Raw genomic sequence first — 20,485 nt, 5'->3', positions numbered from 1 at the left:
CGTAATAGGCTTCAAATAAAACTCTGTCGTGTGGTATTTTAGTTAACATCCTTGGATATCAGCAATTTAGCAAAACATATCAACAGTCTGAAAATTGCTTATAAAGCCTAATAATTCAACTTTGATCATTTACTCAAAGGAAATAGTTTTTAAACCAAGGGAACTGTGTGCACAAAAGTGCCATCTATAGTGACATTTATTCATATACGAATAACATAGCAGAATAATCTAGGACTTTGACAATAGGGGGATAGTGAAGAAACCAGGAATTTCCCATAAGACAGATACTATTCTGATTCAGAACAATACTTGCAAAAGTACAAAATAGATGTTTTTAAATGTGAAGTTCACATCTTTAACAAGCATTATTGGTGAGGGTCATTGAAGGAGTAATGATGGAGAGTTGAAAAGTGTTGCTAAAGCATAGGGCTTGCTGGGAGCCTATGAGACTACAAAAGGGGCATGACGTGAGGGAGCGGACCTCGAGTTCTTGACTGGATGGGTCTCACAAATATTCTTTTGGACTTTCAGTGACTGGGTGTGCAGCAATGCAGCACAGGTCGTAGGGGATTTCCTAGCACTAGGTGCCTCTAATTTTTTTTTTAATTTTTTTTTTCAACGTTTATTTATTTTTGGGACAGAGAGAGACAGAGCATGAACGGGCGAGGGGCAGAGAGAGAGGGAGACACAGAATCGGAAACAGGCTCCAGGCTCTGAGCCATCAGCCCAGAGCCCGACGCGGGGCTCGAACTCACGGACCGCGAGATCGTGACCTGGCTGAAGTCGGACGCTCAACCGACTGCGCCACCCAGGCGCCCCTAGGTGCCTCTAATTTTATTCCCTGGCTCCTCGTATGTTCCTCATCTTCCTTTCTCAAGACCTATTTCCTCCCCATTTGCCTGTCCGTGGCCCAGGGCTTATGTCTTTGCCACTGTCTGGTTCTTAGAGTCCCAGACTTTGGGAGGTGAGCTATAGGTGGTGTTGTCCCTGTCTCTCCGTCTTGTAATGAGCTGTAATATTTACTCTTAACACAGGATCATTTGGAACAGGAGTTCTGAGGAGGAGAGTGAGGACTGTGCTAGACTTGAATGATGGTGTCTCCTCCAAGGCTGTAGGCTCCAGAGTGTCCTAATATTGTAAATATTGTAAATATGTCCCGCAGACACGCGGGACATCAGTGTCTTTCCCTTTTCACTAAAAGTGTTTTAACCAAAACAAAAAAAGGGGGGGGGAGAGTCCATAATAAATGCTTTTAATGTCCATATTATGTGAGGAAAGGCGGGACTTAAAATAATATCTACACTATGATCGTGACTATGATATGAAAATACATGTGTATTGTGCATAGGAAGTACAAAAAAGCAATGCCTTAAAAGTTGGCAAAGGCCATCTGGGTCTCAGAAATGGGAGCTTCCTCCCCCGCCCTACTTCTCTGTAATTTTAAGTATTCTACAATAAGCATATCATTTTTTTAGCTTAAAAATATCCATTTTTAAAATACTTCCACAGACTCCAGCACGGATTGGCTAAAGCGCATGTCCTACAGCCTAGCATCTCCAGCCTGTCTTGTCTCCTCCTCCAGCCTCACCTCTCCTTGCAACAAACAGCCCTCCAGGGACCCTCCAAGCCACTAGCTTTCAAATCCCCGTGGTTGTTTCTCATCCCTCCTGTGTGCAAATAGTGCCCACTCTACCTGGAACATTCCCCACTGAATGCACTCTGCCAGACTCAGCCCCAGAGTCCCTGAACGGGAAATCTGAATTGGCTGTGCTCTCACCCCACTCCCCAAATGCCCTGTGCCTGTCTCTCCGTGGCACCTAGCACAGCGTAGTGTCAACTTGGTTATGTCCTGGGCCCAAGAGGCTGGATCCTGGTTATCACCACGTCTCCAGGACATGGCTAATGCCTGACCCCAGTGGACACTTAGTAAATAGTCTTGTGAATGGAGCAATCCACCCAAAGTTCTGTGCAGTCCTCCTCTGTTAGCCTCAGGCCTACCCTCAGGGTCTCTCAGTCAGCCCTTGCAAGGAACATTTGTCAACAGCAAAGCACCATTCAACGGAAGTAGGGGTATATATTTTTTAAACCTACGGTTTTAAGGCCCTTACCCAGATACTATCTGGTTTGACCCCCGCACCAGCCTGTGAGGGAGAGATGACGGTCTCCATTTCACACACTAGAAGACTAGAACTCAGAGAAATCAAGAGACTTGCCCAAGGCCGCACAGCCCATGGGTGGTAGGATTTAATTATAAAAAGGGCCTCTGGGCTCCAAAGCCGTTAAGGTTTTCCTTCTCACGACCCTCCTGACTATTGAGGAAGCTGAGCTGCTGAGTTTAGAGGAAGCACCAGACTTTCTTTCCCATCACACACACCCACTCCTTCAGGGCTAATGACCAGTCTCCAGTTTACCTCAAAATTGCAGAGGATGTGTTGAAAGACACCAACATTGGTGACAAGAGAGGAGCCGAAGCCCAGTTCTGCAGTGCCGGCAATGGAGAGGATGAGCTGAAAACTTCGCTGGTTTAGGAGAGAGGTCTTTTTCCTCAGGAGGAAAGCCATTATCTGAACAAGTGAAAACACAAAGCGGTTTCCTCGTGAGTGCATCACTAGAACTCTTTCTCCGTCCCTGCTTATTCCCACCAGCACGTGTGGTCAACCCAGGCCGAAAGCCCTCTGCTCTCTGGTGCCACCTCCCTCGTCCCCACGATCCCAGAAGAAAAACGCACACCAAATTTGTGGCGGCTTCCCCACCGGTGTCCACTTTCCTGTACTCGTGTGACTTGACCTTTCACTAGGGACCCCCTGCTTCTTCCCGAAAATCTCCTCCCGTGTTCGCAGAATGCTACTCTCTCTTGGTTTCCTCCTACATTTCTGAGTGTTCTTTTTCATTTTCCTTTGCTGGATCGTGCACTCATAGCCATCCCACAAACGTTGGCGTGTCACCAGGAAGCCACGCCTCCCCATGAGCTCAGCTGCACCATCACTTCAGGCTGCAGCCACCCGATGGACCTTTCTACTTACTGTGCCAGGCCCAGGGAATCAGCCACATGCCAACTTCCATACGAGGACAGAGGTGATGGGGTCCCTGTGGCCCATACCCACCTCAGAGACTAATGAGATAGATCTTACCTAGACTCGTGTCTCTGTTGACCTCAGTCACACAAAAGTCAGGCTGCCTAGCCATCTCCTGGCATCTGGGTTCTCATCCACAGCTCAGTTCCTAAACCTGGATCTGACACCGCCCAGCCCTGTCCTGCCAGACATCGTCTCTAAAGGAAGTCTTGCTGGCTGTTCTAAACTGCACATTTGTGTCCTCCCCAAATTCATGTGTTGAAACACTTTCCCACAGTGAAATGTGATCTGGAGGTGGGTCCTACGGGAGGTAATTAGGATTAGAGGGGGTCATGAAGGTGGAGCCTCATGGTGGGATTAGTGCCCTTCTAAGAGTCACAAGAGAGCTTGCCTCCTCTCTCTGATCTTTCCCATGTGAGGATCAATGAGAAGTTGGCTATCTGCAATCCAGAGGAGGGCCCTCACCCAACCGGACCATGTTGGAACCCTGATCTTGGACTTCCCCAGCCTCCAGAACTGTGAGAAATAACTTTGTTGTTTATAAGCCACCCAGTCTGTGATATTCTGTTATAGTAGTCCAGCTGCTAAAGGCAGCTGTGATCAGTGAATACTCAATATCTTTCCAGATTGCTCTAGCCACTTCTTGGATATATCTGAAATCTGACCACTCCCCACTCCCCCACCAAGACATAATTAGGATGGCTGAAGATTGAGAAAAATCACACATGCATGCTGACTGGTTTCGCTTGCAGTCACAGTGTCAAATGCCAAAGTAGCCCTCATTTAGCCTGGGGGTCAATTCTGTTTTTCTAGGAAGCTGGTGTTCTTCATGCCAAAGATGAGACTTTCAACTCTTCTTCTCTTTCCCCAACCCTGTCTGTTGAGAAGACAGAACCCATCAGACATGAACGCTCTCATCTGCCCACACCAGATCTACAGGGACCTGTGTTGCATCTTTCTGGTCATAAGCAGGGTCTCCATCTGCAGAGCTTCTGGAACCCACCCCTCACCTCCTCAAGAACATGGCTCCATGGGATAGTTCTTCTCTCCTAGCTTCATCCATCTCTTTCCTTTTCTCTTCTGTCACTTCCTCCCACCGACAAAAATTCTGTAGCATTTCTCATCTTAAAAAGAACCCTCTCTTGACTCCTAATCCTTCTAGTTTGGACTCCATTTCTCTACTCCTCTTTGTAGGTAAACTTCCAGAAGACATTAATAGGCACATTCTGGTCCCATGTCCTCACTTCACCCTCTGTCTTCAACCCTCTTCAAATGGCTACTGCTTCTACCTATCCAATCGTCTTGGAAAGGTCACCAGTGACTTCCAGGTGCCAAATCCAACAGGCACATCTCTGTCCTCATTTGCTTTGTTATTTATCAGCATTTAGTATTGTTTGATCCCACCTGCCTTCTTGAAATACTGCCTTCTTTCAGATTCTTCAACAAAACTTTCTTCAGTTTCTCTCCCCTCTGCTTCTCAATCTCCTTTGTTGGGTTTTGATCATATTTTCAGCCTGTACGTGGCTAGATCCTTATTGCTTCCTCCTCAGCTCTCCTCTCTTCTCTTCCTACTCCTTCTCTTTGGCCATTTCTTGAATGACTTTGTCTGAAATATCATCATGATGGTATTGATGACTCTCACATTTATACCTGCAGCCCAGCTTGCCCCTCTAAGCTCCAGAGTTATCTGTCCCACGTGACATTTGACCTTTGATGTCACACAGACATTTCAGATTTAGCATGTCCCAAATATCTTCTTTCCTTCCTGTCTGCAGCACTCTGGACACACAGAACTGGCTGCTTTCCAGTGCTATCTGCCCACCCTTCCCACAAAGATCCCAAATCTTTCCAGGCCAGAAATGTAGTCTCATAGCATGCTGGACTCTCTCTCAGTCCCCTGTTCAAATCTCACCCTTCTGGCCCATCTTCCTTTGTGGTTTCAAAGGTCATTCTAAAGCATGAATCCTTCCATTTCCCTGTTCCAAGCCTTCTTATGATTGCTCATCCCTCCCAAGATAAAATCCACGCCTCTTGGAGTAGCAGAGTTCTGGTCATTGTCTGTCTCTCCATCCAGGTTATTGTGCACAGACCCATCATTGTCCTTCCTCCCCTCCACATGGAGGACACTGAACAGGATCCCTTAAGTGTTTTTTTTTATTTTTTTTAATGTTTATTTATTTCTGAGACAGAGAGAGACAGAGCATGAGTCGGGGAGGGGCAGAGAGAGAGGGAGACACAGAATCCGAAGCAGGCTCCAGGCTCCGAGCTGTCAGCACAGAGCCCAACGTGGGGCTCGAACCCACAAACCGTGAGATCATGACTTGAGCTGAAGTCGGTCGCTCAACCGACTAAGCCACCCAAGAGTCCCAGGATCCCTTAAGTATTCTTAATGTTGGTCTGGAACACTGTCCTTCTTTACCATGCTATGAAAATCCATCTTATAAAACTTGCCTGGATGCCACCTCATTTGAGAAGAGGATGATACACAAGTTTGGATAGAAATAACATATAGAGAGGTTCATACTCTCGTGCTCTTAGGTCCAATCAGAAAACCAGCAAATGAATAAAGTAAAAGTCTAAAAGTAATTAAATTTACTCTTAAGCAGGCCATTTAATTGAAGACCCTTGTTTGCATTCACTGAGTCATTCCATAAAACCTTGTTGAGTAACTGCTGTGTACCACGTGCTCTTAAGGTAGACAAGCAGACCCGTCCTGCTCTCATGGGACATCTCCCTTCGGGGGCTAGGGGGACAAAACAGACCACAAACATGACAAGTATATAGAGATCCTACCAACTGGCCATGCAGGTTATGAAGAAACAGAAAGCAAGAAAAGGTGTCTGGAAAGAGATGGGATAGGATGGAGGGAGATTCTCTTTATAAAGAGTAGTCAGGGGCGCCTGGGTGGCGCAGTCGGTTAAGCGTCCGACTTCAACCAGGTCACGATCTCGCGGTCCGGGAGTTCGAGCCCCGCGTCAGGCTCTGGGCTGATGGCTCAGAGCCTGGAGCCTGTTTCCGATTCTGTGTCTCCCTCTCTCTCTGCCCCTCTCCCGTTCATGCTCTGTCTCTCTCTGTCCCAAAAATAAATAAACGTTGAAAAAAAAAATTAAAGAGTAGTCAGAGAAGGCAAATAATAATAATAACAGTAATCTTGTTGCTTTACTCAAACCTGTCATTTCCCACCTGCCCTACCACTGTCCAGCCCTTCTTTCTGATATGCCCCGAAGACATAAATATTTGCAATATTTCTTTTGTAAAACATGAGAAGCGTTTTAAATTTCCCTCTTCTGTCTTCATTTGTAAAGGTACAATAAATCTGTGAATCTGGTGGGTTCTTTACTCAGATAAAGTCTTTGGGAATTTTTGTCTCACAATAATATGCTTTTTTTGTCCACCTTCTTAGACAGTGCTACAGAGTGAATGTTTTTGTTCCCCCCCCCCCGCAAAAAAAGAAAACTTTCATGTGTTGAAACCTAATCCCCAATATGATGGATTAGGAGAGGTGGAGCCTGTGAGAGGTGATTTAGTCATGAGGATAGAACCTTTGTGAATGGGACTGGTGCCCTTATAGAAGAGACTGCAGACCCGGGCATCTGGGTGGCTCAGTCGGTTGAGCGTCCAGCTTCAGCTTAGGTCATGATCTCAAGGTTCGTGTGTCAAGCCCCACGTCGAGCTTGCTGCTGTCAGTCCGGAGCCTGCTTGAATTAAATCACCTCGTCCTTCACTACAATCTCATGATATAGGAGGTATGATAGTCTATATCATACAAGTAAGGAAACTGAGGCAGAGAGAGTAAGTAAGTAACTCATCCAAGGTTAAATAGCAAGTGTGAGTAAGAGGTAAGATTCAAACCCAGCACCTGGTTCCTCCACCTGGGCTCCTAGCCATTGTGTTAGGTGCAAAGTGGGTGGACCACAAGTGATTCTTGAATTCAGTGCAAGGTACAGGTATACAGACGAACATCCCTATTCTTTTAAAATTTTTTTTTTCAACGTTTATTTATTTTTGGGACAGAGAGAGACAGAGCATGAACGGGGGAGGGGCAGAGAGAGAGGGAGACACAGAATCGGAAACAGGCTCCAGGCTCTGAGCCATCAGCCCAGAGCCTGACGCGGGGCTCGAACTCACGGACCGCGAGATGGTGACCTGGCTGAAGTCGGACGCTTAACCGACTGCGCCACCCAGGCGCCCCATCCCTATTCTGATCAGAGCCCTTCTCTGCCTGGCCATTGTTTGGCCTTCTGCTGTGGCGACACTAGTCTCAAGACCCTTCCCTCTTGGCTTCCCTTCTCTAGAAGTTGCCGTGGAGGAAAGGTCCACTAAGGCCAGTGAAGCTCTTCCCTGCTCCCTGGGAATGACAGCCCACATGGGAGGTTGGATTACCTGGTACCCAGAGATGTGCTGCATCAGACGGTCACACATGACATTGCTGGTCAGGACAGAGTGCAGGACTTTCACGGCCGCATACATGGTGTGGTCATCCGTCGCTAAGGAAATGAGACCCAGGAGGATGGCGGGCCCACCAATGAAGTCCAGACTGCTGGCTGCTGGAATGGAGTGGAACACCCTTACACCTGTGTGGGACAAAGAGGCATTCCATCAATAGATCGCAGCTTCGGGGTTATGGCAAGTCCCCTGGAAGCCTGCAAAGGCAAGAGCTGCCAGTGTCCCTTCACAGCAGAAGGGCTCGTGCACACGGGACAGGCTGGGAGGAAGGATGGGACGTTTGTCAGTCTTAGCTCACTGAGAGATCCTGCACTAAGTTCTTCCTGGGTCACCAGAAGGCTGAAACAGCCCACGGGATTTCAGATCACTGCCTCTGTCTCAGTCCAGCGTGCTGGATGAGTCACATGCCCTCTGAGCCTCAATCCACTGGTTGCTGTGACAACCTGTGGCTTTTGTCTGCTCTCTAGATCCTGTGAGATTGGACCTTCACTAACCCCCTGCTTTGCTCTTGGCAACCAGTAGTAACTGACTGTTGTTCTTACCCAAACAACCACAACCATTACTTCTGTCAAAAGACCCCACTGTGCCCACTAGATAGGTTCCATTGTGCATAGATGTCAGCCTGGTTAGTAGCTGAGTTCATTAACACCTGCCAGATACAGCAAGGTGAACTGGCTTCTATGTGATGTGGAAGGCCAGCTCTCTGACAGGGCTGACTCTCCAACTCTCACCCTCCCTGGATGGCCACTCAGACTTCTAGGCTGCACGAGCAATGACAGCCACACACCCAACTTCCCAAATAGTAGTAAAAGCTCAAGGCCTGACCTACCTAATTGGCCCACAGCCACAGCTCCAACGGTTCGAAGAGAACCTGACAGGTGCCCAGCACAATTTCTTAGCAAGAACACAGGCATGGCATTGTCACGGGATGAAATGTTCATCTAGAGAAATTGGCAACAATTAGTCCCAAGAAACTTTCCTGAAATGGAAGATGTTTTGTTCATGAGGTCCTGGAGGGGAGGTACCCGAGACCCGGTCCAGAGTTGGCACTCAGTAAGTGAAGGTCGGTGAATAAATAATAAATGAACCAACGTCAGGGAGACTGAAGCCGAACTTCAGGTTCCCGTGTCCTGCCTCCCAGTTGTGCCTTAATCATGTGGGAGTAGCTTTGGCTATGCTGTTGTGCCAACGATGTCCCACATGTCACAGTAAAGAGCTCATGAGGGCAAGGTGGGCCCAGGGACATGTGGAGGTGGAACAGTGCCACGAAGGCCAGGCTGCCTCCTTCCCAGTCCACATTGTCCAGTCTCGGCCCGCCCTGGCTTCACTAGTCTCAGAGGGCCAGGCAGATGGGAATCTGGGGTACTGTGTGGGGAAGGCACAGCTGTGTGCTCAACAGACCTAATCCCTGATCTCTCCTTTCAGTAAAGGGAGATGGCCTTCTTTCTGTGAGGGTGGAGAGAATGTCAACAAATCAGCTCAAATTTCTCAGCATTAAGCAAAAGAGCGCTCCGTGCAGGCATTAGGAAATAGTTCATCTAATGGCATCTTCATCTACAAACATGTCGGCTTGCTGTTTTGCAAGTTTGCTGTTTAAAATACACATGGCAACTCACAGAACATTTTGCGGTGTTGGGGGTTGGGGGGCGTGGCCAGTCGCATCCAGAAAAGGGAAGCTCAATCGTGTTTTCAGTGTCACAAAGGTTTTTCAAATTCCACTTGTTCCTGCTCTACAGTGAAGAATAAAGACTGCCTACTTTCTTCTCTGAGCAATTATAAACGAAAGGTTTAGTCTCGGGGGATGCTAATGGGTGGAGAGGCATATGATATTTTAACAAACGAAATGGGAAGCGTGCCTGTGCGTATCTGTCTACACATGCGCCAACACGAATCAGTGTTCACTTAAGCGCTGAAAACTAAAGCAAAACAAGGAGGTCAGGATTCCAAAAGGGGGCAACAGGTGAAGGCAGAAGTCGTACCTCCTTGGCAATCAGGCGGCTGTCCACCTCATTGTAAGTGTTTCTGATGTCCGTAACACTGGTGATGGAGGAGCTGGCTATGTGAAGGCCAAAGGAAACCCTTTCCTCTGCAACCAGGGGCATCGCTTCTGTATCAAGGTCCTCTCCTAAAGCAACACATCTTTGATCATCTCTACTCTCACTTTACGGAAAAGAAAGTACAACCTCAGGAAAATAAATATCTACGGCTATATGGTGAAGTCATCATTGAGGGACTATTTTATGTTGTTACGTTGTATGTTTGCATGTTGTATGTCTATATCACATGTTGGTCCCTACCTGTGCTTCTCTGACACTTATAGAAAACTGTGGACAAATCTCTTAAGATTAACCCTACTATAAAAAAAAAAAAAAAAAAAAAGAAAAGAAAAGTATAAAAAAAAAAAAAAAAGATTAACCCTACTATAAAATAGAGGCATTCAAGGTGTGAAATCACCTTGAGCTTGAGACATCTACCAAGGATATGCTATAACCTCACTCCCCAAAACCAAAATGCTAAGTGATAAGAAAGCTGACTTACAAAAAAAAAAAATGGGGACACCAAGGTGGCTCAGTCGGTTAAGTGTCCAGCTCTTGGTTTTTGGCTCAGGTCATGATCTCACGGTTCATGGGATGGAGCCCTGCATCAGGCTCTGCAGAGCCCGCTTGGGAATCTCTCTTTCCCTTTTCCCTTTGCCCCACTTGCTCTCTCTTTCTCTCTCTCTCTCTCTCTCTCTCTCTCTCTCAAAATAAATAAATAAGGGGCGCCTGGGTGGCGCAGTCGGTTAAGCGTCCGACTTCAGCCAGGTCACGATCTCACGGTCCGTGAGTTCGAGCCCCGCGTCAGGCTCTGGGCTGATGGCTCAGAGCCTGGAGCCTGTTTCCGATTCTGTGTCTCCCTCTCTCTCTGCCCCTCCCCAATTCATGCTCTGTCTCTCTCTGTCCCAAAAATAAATAAAAACGTTGAAAAAAAAAATTTAAAAAAATAAATAAATAAATAAATAAATAAATAAATATTTAAAAAGAAAAGAAAAAGAAATCTGCTCGGCTGAAAGCCCTAAAATTTTTGATGAGCTACATGCCGTGGCGAACATTCCACTTGGAATGAGCACCTTGGTCCCTGGGTCAAGGAGAACCACACATGGTCCTAGAGCTGCATGGTCTGAATAACGAGTCAGCAAAATTTTGGCTCTAGACTTGACCTCATCGCATGGCTCTGGCCAGTACCATTTGCCATAGGAAATGGAAGCTTGAAGAAGACATGGGTCCTGGAGACAGAAACGCTCAACAGTGTTCAATCGCCCTTCACAATGCACAAGCTTCTGTACATAAATTCATTCATCATTCTTCCCAGATGGGAGCTGACCCCCTTGACTTAACAGAGCGCAGAGAGCAGTACTCCCTGCTTGAACAGCCAGCAATCAATAATGAAAATGTGGATGTGTTTGTCTGCCTGTTTAATAATTGAAGACAACAGAATGCTTTAGTTAAAAAGCTTCTTCATTAAAAGGAATGCAACTTATTTATCTCATTCTCTCCTCTCTTTCTTTGCTGATGGTATTGCCTACCTATTCTCCTCCATTATGTGCTTCAGAGTTGAAATCCAAAGGATATTGTCATTTCCTTTTCTGTGACATTTTCTGTTGGGTTGTAAATTTATAATGATTCAATTACAGAGGTCTTCCCTAATGACTGACCTACACTGAGTTTATTTTTTATAAATATGCTATAAATAACTGGATGTCCATTTAATAAAATAATATCAGTAAGATCGTTATAAATCAAAACACTCCATACCTTGGGCATGCACAGCTTGGAAGTTACCACAGTATCTTGGGCCAAGTTTGTTAATAACTTCCAGAGTATCCACTGAGATGGCTTCTTCAAAGAGGTATGTAGGGCCAAGACGCCATATTAATGATGACTTTTGTTTCCAAACTCGAGGGGTAGAGATATATCCATAAACATCCACAAATGAAGATGGATCCATTGAAAGGAAAGGCCCTGGCAAGGCCTGGATGTACAACATCTGTTAAAATTAAAAGGGAGAAAGGGAGAGATTTAACCTCAGAATTAATCAAATAAACACCTATGGAGATAAAATGATATACCTTCTTCTCTCATAGTAAAAGCTTATTATATCTACAGCATTAAAAATCTCACTCTCAAAGCTGAGAAACAGTGCAGGAAAACAGCTTACAAAATGCTGGTGGGAGCAAAAAACTGACACTGTGCTTTTGGAGACAAATTTGATAAGGAATATTAAGAGACACTAAAATGTTTATCTTTTTTGTTCCAGTCATTCCACTAAGAACCCAAATGTCCAGTATTGGCACATTCATTAAGTTTTATGTACTAAAATAATTATACACATATCCAATTGGAAAGGAAGAAATAAAATTATCTCTATTTGCAGATGATATGTCCATGTGGAAAATTCCAAAGAATCTACAAAAAAAAAAAAAATGCCTAGAACTAGTAAGTGAGTTCAGCAAGGTCACAGGATAGATGATAAACACACAAAAGTCAATCACATTCTACAGGCCAACAATGAACATGAAGAGACTAAAATTAAAAACACTATCATTTACAACTGCGCAAAAGAAAATGAAATATTTAAGAAAACATGTATGGATTCTATATACTAAAAATTCAAAAAGGATGATGAAAGAAATCAAAGAAGACCTATGTAATACCATGTTTCTGGATAGCAAAACTCAACACAGGGAAGATATCATTTCTCCCCAAAATGATCTATAGATATAATTCAGTTCCCATCAAAATGTCAGAAGGTTTTTTGTAGACACAGACAAGTTAATTCTAAAATTTGTATCTGAAGACACAAGCCCTAGAATAGCTTAAACAAATAGCTTAATTCTTCTTTTTCAAAAATTAACAATGTTTTTGATCATCTTTTTTGAAAGAGAAAAACTAAGTGGGAGACACCACTCTAACCAATATTATTACACAGGCTAGCTTATTACATAGCTATAATAATTAAGATAGTGTGGTATAGGTAGAGTTCTAGTCACATAGATCAGTAGAACAGAATATAGAATCTGGAAATACACCCAGACAAATGTGCCCAACTGATTTTTGACGAAGTTTCAAAAGCAATTTAATGGAAGAAGGATAGCCTCTTCAACCAATGTTGCTGGAATAACTGGGCATCCATAGGCAAAGAAGTGAACTTCAACCTAAACTTTGCAGTCACAAGAGGAAAATTTGATGAATCCTTCATCAAAATAAAGACTTTTGTTCTGCAAACTCCTATGGGAAAGAAGATGGAAGACAAGCTACAGACTAGAAGAAATTCTTTGCAAATCATACATCGAAGGACTAGTATCTAGAATATATCAAAAACCTCTAAAACCCCAGAGGAAAAAAAACAACCCAATTAGAAAATGGACACAGAAAATGGGCAGACATCACTTAAGAGGTTACATAAATGGCAAATAAGTGCTTGAGAAGATTTTTAATCTCATTAGCCATGAAAGGAGTGTAAATTAAAAACACAACATCACTATGCACCTATCAGAGCGGCTAATCTGAAAACCAGTGACCACTGCAAATACAGAGAAACCGGATTGTTAATCCATTGCTGGTGGGAAATGTAAAATGGTACAGTCACTCTGGGAAAATCATTTGGCCATTTCTTATAAAAAGTAAACACACAATTACCTATGACCCAGCAACTGAACTCTTAGGCATTTATCCCAGAGAAATATGGACTTAAGTTCACACAAGAACCTGTATACAAATCTTCAGAGCAAAACAAACAAACAAACAAACAAAGATAAAAAACAAAAAAAGGAAAAAATGTTCATAGCATCATTATTTGTAATATCCCCAAATTGGAAACGGCCCGGATGTCCTTCAATCAGTGAATGGTTATATAGCCAGGTCATGAAAAACTACTCAGCAATAAAAAGGAATTAATTATTGGTGCACAGCAACAATCTGGATGAATTTCCAGAGAATTATGTGGATTGAAAAATCCAACCTTGAAAGATCATACACTGTACAGTTTCATAAAAATAATATCCTTGAAATGACAACATTTTAGATTATTGTTTTCCAAGGTCAGGGACAGGGATAGGGGAGAGAGGTGTGGGTGAATGGGAGTGGCTATAATTTTTATAAATGGGCAACACAAGGGAGCATTGTGGTGATGTAAACATTCTGAATCTTGGCACGAGTCATGGATGCAAAAACCTACACATGTGATGAAACTGTGTGGAACACATACACATATATACAAGTATAAATAAAACTGGGAAATTTGAATAAAGTAGCAGATTGTATCAATAGCAAAATTGGGTTATGAAATTGTTCTAGAGTTTTGTAAATGCCACCATTAGGGGAAAACTAGGTAAAAGGTACACAGGATTTCTTGCTATTATGTCTTACAACATTTTAGTCTACAATTATCTCAATAAAAATTTCAATAAAAGAAAAGAAAAATAGTTAACAGAGTATCACAAATTTTAAAATGGTAATTTCTCATTTTTAAATTTTTTTCGTCTTTTAGTATTTATTTTTGAGAGACAAAGAGACAGAACGCGAGTTCGAAGGGGCAGAGAGAGAGGGAGACAAAGATCTAAAGCAGCCTCCAGGCTTTGAGCTGTCAGCACAGAGCCCGACTGACACGGGGCTCAAACTCACAAACAGTGAGATCATGACCTGAGTCAAAGTTAGCTGCTTAACTGGCCAAGCCCCCAGGAACTCCTAAAATGATCATTTCAAAGTTTATGTTGGTAGACTTAACTAATAGTTAAAACTAGCTAAGTAATATACAAAATTTTCCACACAATAAAGTTGCAACTACTTTTTTAAAGGGAAAAAAACTGAAAGAAATTACAAACTATGGTAAGATAGAAGGAATGCAGGCAATATTTCATCTTTGCTCTATTTTTTAGTTATTTCAAAATGTGTTTATATTATTTTTTATAATGACTACAAAGTCACCACATCTATGCATATGTATGTAAATACATATTTTTCAAAGGAAAGGTCACACAATTTCAGAAATATTCTTTTACTCCCTATCAATTAAATGAGATTTTCAAACAAAAACAAACCAGGTTTTCAGCCACCAGCCTTGCCTAAAGTGAAGTCCACTGTGCTGTCCTCTCTTCCCTCCTTTCAGATAGGAACTTCTGTCTCTCCCACCTGAAGCTCTGCCCCCCTCCTGCAATCCAGCTTGCATTTTTGCCAAATTCATAGCGCATTTACTCACAGCACCATTCGGATTGATTTATAAACATAAGATGTCTTAAATTGCTCCCACGCCATTTTGCTCGTTCAGGCTATTGAAATACTCCCCACATTTCCAAACTTAACTTAGCTGAACTTAGAAATTAATAGAAGATCTCTAACATTAGAGAACAATCCTGAAGCTGGGTCATCCCCAAACTAAGCTCTCCCATCTTATTCTTATCCAGCATATGTCTGCATCTAAACACAGGCCTTCATGTGTACCCAAGTTAAATTTCATTTGCTGATCCTGAACCAACTTGTTGAGATCATCTTGGAAAGTCAACTCTGTCTGACTCAACCCTTGGTCATTCTCCACGTATTTTTGGCACATCCCCATGACCTCACACTACTGCCAACCTCCCTCCTGACTGGCTTCGGTTTAGCTGGTCCCTTGAGGCCAGATGTTCATCCATGTACCAGGTCACTCAACTACACTATCAATCCAGTCCGTGTTCCTCCTTGTGGCCTTAAATGCAATGCAATTCATCAAGTATTTATTGCAGGCTTACCATGTGCCTGCCCCTGTGCTAGGTGCGAGCAAACACCAATAGGGTTTGCCTTTAGCCTCAAAGTACATGAACTATTTCACAGAATACCAACCTATTCTGTAAAACAAGGCAGAATACCAACATGTTTTGCAAAAAAAAAAAAAAAAAAAAGGTTGGGGCAGGGGGAAGTCTCCTCTATAATCATGCCTACACAGATAATAACAAAGACACTGTGCAACCACAAAAGTAACCACCCTTCCCATCCTGGCTAACATGAGTTAGCTTTCTCTCCAAGAACAACTCTAACCTGCTCCATTATTCCTACTTCCTGGATACAAGTTCTGAACATGCACGGACATCAAACTCCCTCTTTCTGACGGTACTCGGTTGAGAACAGACCAACCTCCACTTCTTTGAACCCTCCCCAAAATCACCTTAAATAAGCGCAAATCATATATGCTCCTTCCAAGTCCCTGTTACCCCAGGGAGTAGAGTGTCTTGCTACATCAAGCTTAATAAATCTAACTTCTGTTTTGTACTATATGCACACTCCCGAAGGTACTGATTGGTGGTCATGGACAATTCCTGGCATCTAAAACAGTTCCTAACATAGAATACGTGCTCAAAAAGACTTAATAAGGGAAAGAATGAAGGAAAGAAGGAAAGGAAGGAGGGAGGGAGGCAGGGAGGGAGGAATGGAGTGAGGGAGGAAGGAAGGGGAGGAAGGGAGGAAGGGAGGAAGGGAGGAAGGGAGGAAGGAAGGAAGGAAGGAAGGAAGGAAAGAAAGAAAGGCCGGTATTGTCAATGATTGGAGAAAAGAGTTAGCTTCTTGTTTTGAAAAACCTATTTTTGTTATGTTCCTGCTGAATCCTTCTGGTTACCACTGCCTTTATTTGATAAGACAATTGTACCTGACGACAGCATCGAATTCATCTTTAGGTGTTGTATTGAATTTAGGTTGTTCTACCTTAATGATTCTCAACATGGGGTGATTTGGGGGCATTTGGAAATGTCTGGAGACAGTTTTGGCGGCCACAACTGGGGAGAGAGGGATGCGATGGCATCTAGGGAGGCCACAGATGCTGGTAAGTATCATACTATACATAGAATGGGTCCCTACAACAAAGAATTATCGAGCCTCAAATGCCAAACTATCGAAATGAGAAACCTATTCATCTAAGGTCATCCATTCTGGCTAAATGTTAGAATCATCTGAGAGGCTCTGAAAACATCACCAAATTACCCCGCACCCAGAGATTCTGTTATGATTCATCTTAGGAGCAACCTGCACAACAGAATTTTAAAAATACTTTCCAGGTGATTCAAGAATGCAGCCTAGGTTGAGATGCTCTCTCTGGAACCTGGGTGCCACTCTGGCTGCATTTGCCTTTTGTTGTCTTCTGGGCGCTTCTCTCTCTGACTTCTTTGGGGATCTCCGACAGTGGGTCCTGGAGCACACCTGCCATGTCCCTCCTCTCCCAGCTTCCTCTGCCTTATGCCTCAGGACTTCAGGTGACTCTAAATGGCAGTGACGAGATACTTTCTCCAGCTATGTGTTCACATTCCATTGCCTTCTTTGTGCAGGGAATCATCTCTTCCTCATCATCCTTGCTGTAAATCTGGCAAGAGGTATTGGTGTCTTTCAAGCTCTAGCGCCTGTCTCCCAAGTATGGTGGAAGGACAGTTGTGTTAGATTCACCACCAAGCTTCTTGGAAAAGTAGAACCTGAGACCCCCACGCAGACTTTCCTAGGGAATTCGTAACTTAAACTGTGAAAAGCCTCATTCACTCTGGGAATTTATATTCTCTTATGACTATTCTGATGTCCACGTTTCACCTTCTGATCTGGTTGTGTAGCTTTCAATCCATTTTCTGAAGGATTTTTGTTCTATTGTTTCTTTGGGTTTTTCTTATGCATGAGCTCAGCCAAGTGTACTGGACGCCAAAGGTGAGTTTCATTAGATACTGACCCCGCCCCCTCCCCTCGCCAAATGAAAAGGACCAACTGACCTGAGGCCGCTCCAGAGTGGTGCAGCCAGGAAAGCATTGTGGGGCAAGTGGAGCTCGGGGCAACTAGCTCACCTTGGCTGAGCCAACGATCTGTCCATCCAGATAGGTGGAAACAGTACAATTCCTTTTCATTTCCTTGGTGACAACCACAGCCAGGTGGTGCCACTGACCACAAGCCAGCAGCTGGCCACACCTGACCCGAAGCTGGCGTCCAGCAGAAGGCTCAGGATCATCCTCGGGTTCCATGATGTCTGCAAGAGACCACAAACACCACACCCGGCATGTGGCGCCACACTGCAGCAACCCAGGAGAACAGGGCCTTGTGTGGAGGCCTCGACCCCCTCATAAAATAATGACGACAGCAGCCACAGTTGCTTGAGGTCTTGCCTTGTGCCAGACATGGGTTTAAGAACTGTTAGAAATGTCACTTTGGGTTTTTTTGGGTTATTGTTTTGTTTTGGTTTTCACAGCAACCCTTGGAGGTAGGTGCTATCACGACTCTCATTCACCAGCCTGAGGCACAGACGGGTTAGGTAAGTTGCCCAGGGTCATGGAGCAAGTAGTATTCAAGTCCAGGAGTCAGATTTTGGGGTCTACCCCGCACTAGACCGCCTCTGTAGCCATGCACACTTGCCCTCCTAAGAAGGAGGGAGGAGTAAGCAGTTGTGCTCTGTGCCCATGATGCCAAGGCACCCCTGGGGTGTCTCCCTATGAAACAGTGACGCTCTTGGGGAACACAAGAAGAAAAGGCCATTTCTGGCCATCACAGAGGGATGAGCTTAGACAGCCAGGCTGAGCTCTAAATGGCAGAGCCTGGACCAGCCACCAGCCACCAAAGGAGGGTTGGGCTCCTGGGCTCTTGTGCCAAAAGCTGCGGAATTAGCCCCATTCTCCCCAAGTGTAGGTGAAAACAGCTCCCAACGCCTTACCCAGGGACTGAAATTCTTTCTCTTCTGTAGACACAACTAAGGAGAGGTCGTCCGGGCACAGGCTGACAGAGAAGCAGATGAAGGGTTGCTCAGTCCTGGCCAGGTGACGCACCAAGGTTAGGAAGCGCAGAGGGTGGCCCTCAGTGACTGTGCTGTGCCTGCTGATCAGGAACCAGCAGGAGAAGGTCAGGCCACCAAGTGGAGGGAACGATCTGGCAGCACCTGGAGTCAGAACAAGCACGCCCTTAGAACTTCTCTGCCTTGGAATCTTGTCTAGACTCACCGTGGCTCTGAATCGGCCCAGATGTGGCCCTACTGTGTCCAGCTCTGTGCCTCACCTGACTCATGCCCACTTTATGTCGACCCCACGCCACAGAAGCTTGTCCTCTTTTTCATACTCGCATATTCCCACCAGGACTTGAGTGTAGATCCCCAAAGCCTCTCCCCAATTCTGTCCCACCTATTATTCCATGCCACCTTGCCAAGGGAAGGGGTGCATAACCCTGAGATCGGTCATCATTGGCCCACTGGTCAGCTGATCTAAAGCTGGGCAGTGTGCTGTGAGAGGCAGGGGACACCAGCCTTACACAGCTGAACCTTGTATGGGGAAGCCTCCACTGTAGGCAAACCCACGCCCTCCTGCCCTGTAACAGGGTTACAGTGCAGAGCAGGCCCACTGTCCTCCGTGAATAAGCAGAATCAGACTTGGTGCCCCATGTTGGGCTGTGAATGCATGGCTCCTCAGCACCCACCGTTCCAGAGAAACCCAGGTTCTTCTAACTGAGGGTGCTTAGCTCGGGCGGCACCGGGTTCTTGCCCTGTCCTTCCCAGGCAGTTTTTAGCCGAGCACAGCAGTGCACAAAGCCTGCTAGGGCCCAGGTCGATCAGATGGCCATCCACATAGAACTTATATTCTTCTCTAGAAAGAGTCCTAAGGCAGGGTAAGGTGTTTGTTTCAACTTTTGTCAATCACTGACAAAATGAATCCAACGCAGACTCAGACATCAAACCACCGAATGAGCCCATCAGTGTTCACTGAGTCCCCACTCTATGCAGAGGCATGGGACAGGCCCTTGGGACACATAATAAACAGGACCCTCCTGCCCTAAAACAGGCATGACAAACCGGAAGGATGACTCCTCTACAGATATACAGAAACAACAAAGACTCACACTTTCTTGAAATGCCAAGCGGAATCTGAAATCAAGGCTCCCTAAGCACTTATTCTGGGGTAGGGTGAGGACGGCTCAGCAAGCTAAACCCCCTGAGAAACACCTACCTGTCCCAATCCCTCCGGAGACCAGATACTCTGTGCTGGTTCCCATAACTGTAGACACAGTCGGAATAAACAAACAGCTGGAAACAGAAAAGTATCTCAGATCATTGAACCACAAACCAACTTCTGGCCATGATATCTCCCCTCTGTCCCTCTGCAGGGACCTCACTCCCTCTTACACCATGAGGACAGAAAGCAGCTGATGCTGTTACAAGGGCCCTGGGAAATTAATAAAGTGCATTCCAAACATAAGGAAACGTGTTGTACCCATAGCCTTCCACGGACATGTCAAATTCCACAAACGATGGAGCCAGAGCCGCCTTCTGAGGCTGCAGATTGCGCGGGGAGGTCATGGAGATGAGGCTGAGTGAAGTCTGAAGGGCAGTGGTTGAGCCCTGGGACGTCCTCGAGGATCTGAGGGCCTGTGTGACTGCTGAGCAAGGGTCGGCCCCCGGGGCAGCTCCTACGGGACCCTCAGCAGTCCCTGCTTCTGCAGCCTGGGACCCTAAGGCAACATGCAAGAGAAGAGACATGTCCCTGTTCAAGCATATCTGCTCTTCTGACAACAGCCTCGATGCTTCTGCCACAGCCCTGAAGGAGGGCTCCACAGTGTCACAGCACTTCCTGACCCCTGTGAAGCAGCTCTCTACTGACTTAGTAACCCTGAACTGCAGCAACACTACGTCCCTCCTCGAAACTTCTTTTCCCTTAATTCCATCATTCCCCACAAACCCCCAGCTTTCCAGCGCACCATTTTCTGTTGCCATCATTGGCTTGCCCCACTGGCCGTCGCTCACTGACACTTTGTCCTGGCTCCCTGAACTTCCCGCTCACAGCAGCCTGTCTCTTTGAAAGCTCTGCTCCCCTCCCCTGATTGCCAGGACCAGCTGAATCTCCATCCATGTTCTTCAATTATGTGATCCACACTCAACCTGCCCATAGCTTTCTATTCTTTAAGCCGGTCCCTGGAGTCAGCAGCCTCCCAGGTACCAGGACTGATACTAAG

At 45.4% G+C, this 20,485-nt stretch overlaps 1 protein-coding gene across 9 annotated transcripts in view; it reads right to left on the bottom strand.

Moving 5' to 3' along the window:
* WDFY4 (WDFY family member 4) overlaps positions 1-20,485 on the bottom strand; it is a 293,352-nt gene that overhangs the window by 176,851 nt on the left and 96,016 nt on the right. For all 9 annotated transcript variants that reach the window (XM_047073092.1, XM_047073091.1, XM_047073085.1 and 6 more), the window contains 9 exons: positions 19,747-19,984; positions 19,483-19,559; positions 18,204-18,425; positions 17,347-17,525; positions 11,315-11,546; positions 9,500-9,645; positions 8,350-8,461; positions 7,458-7,648; positions 2,412-2,564 (listed from right to left, as the gene is read on the bottom strand). In XM_047073092.1, coding sequence (XP_046929048.1) covers positions 2,412-2,564; positions 7,458-7,648; positions 8,350-8,461; positions 9,500-9,645; positions 11,315-11,546; positions 17,347-17,525; positions 18,204-18,425; positions 19,483-19,559; positions 19,747-19,984 — 1,550 coding nt within the window. The remainder of the gene's footprint in view (positions 1-2,411; positions 2,565-7,457; positions 7,649-8,349; positions 8,462-9,499; positions 9,646-11,314; positions 11,547-17,346; positions 17,526-18,203; positions 18,426-19,482; positions 19,560-19,746; positions 19,985-20,485) is intronic.

The sequence above is a fragment of the Lynx rufus genome, unplaced genomic scaffold (genome assembly GCF_022079265.1).
Source record: "Lynx rufus isolate CCGP_SWC_20201006 ecotype Redwood Valley unplaced genomic scaffold, mLynRuf1.p SCAF_11, whole genome shotgun sequence".
NCBI classification, from domain to species: domain Eukaryota; kingdom Metazoa; phylum Chordata; class Mammalia; order Carnivora; family Felidae; genus Lynx; species Lynx rufus.
The sequence above is the reverse complement of the archived record's forward strand: the minus strand, read 5'-3'. Positions and strand labels throughout refer to the sequence as shown.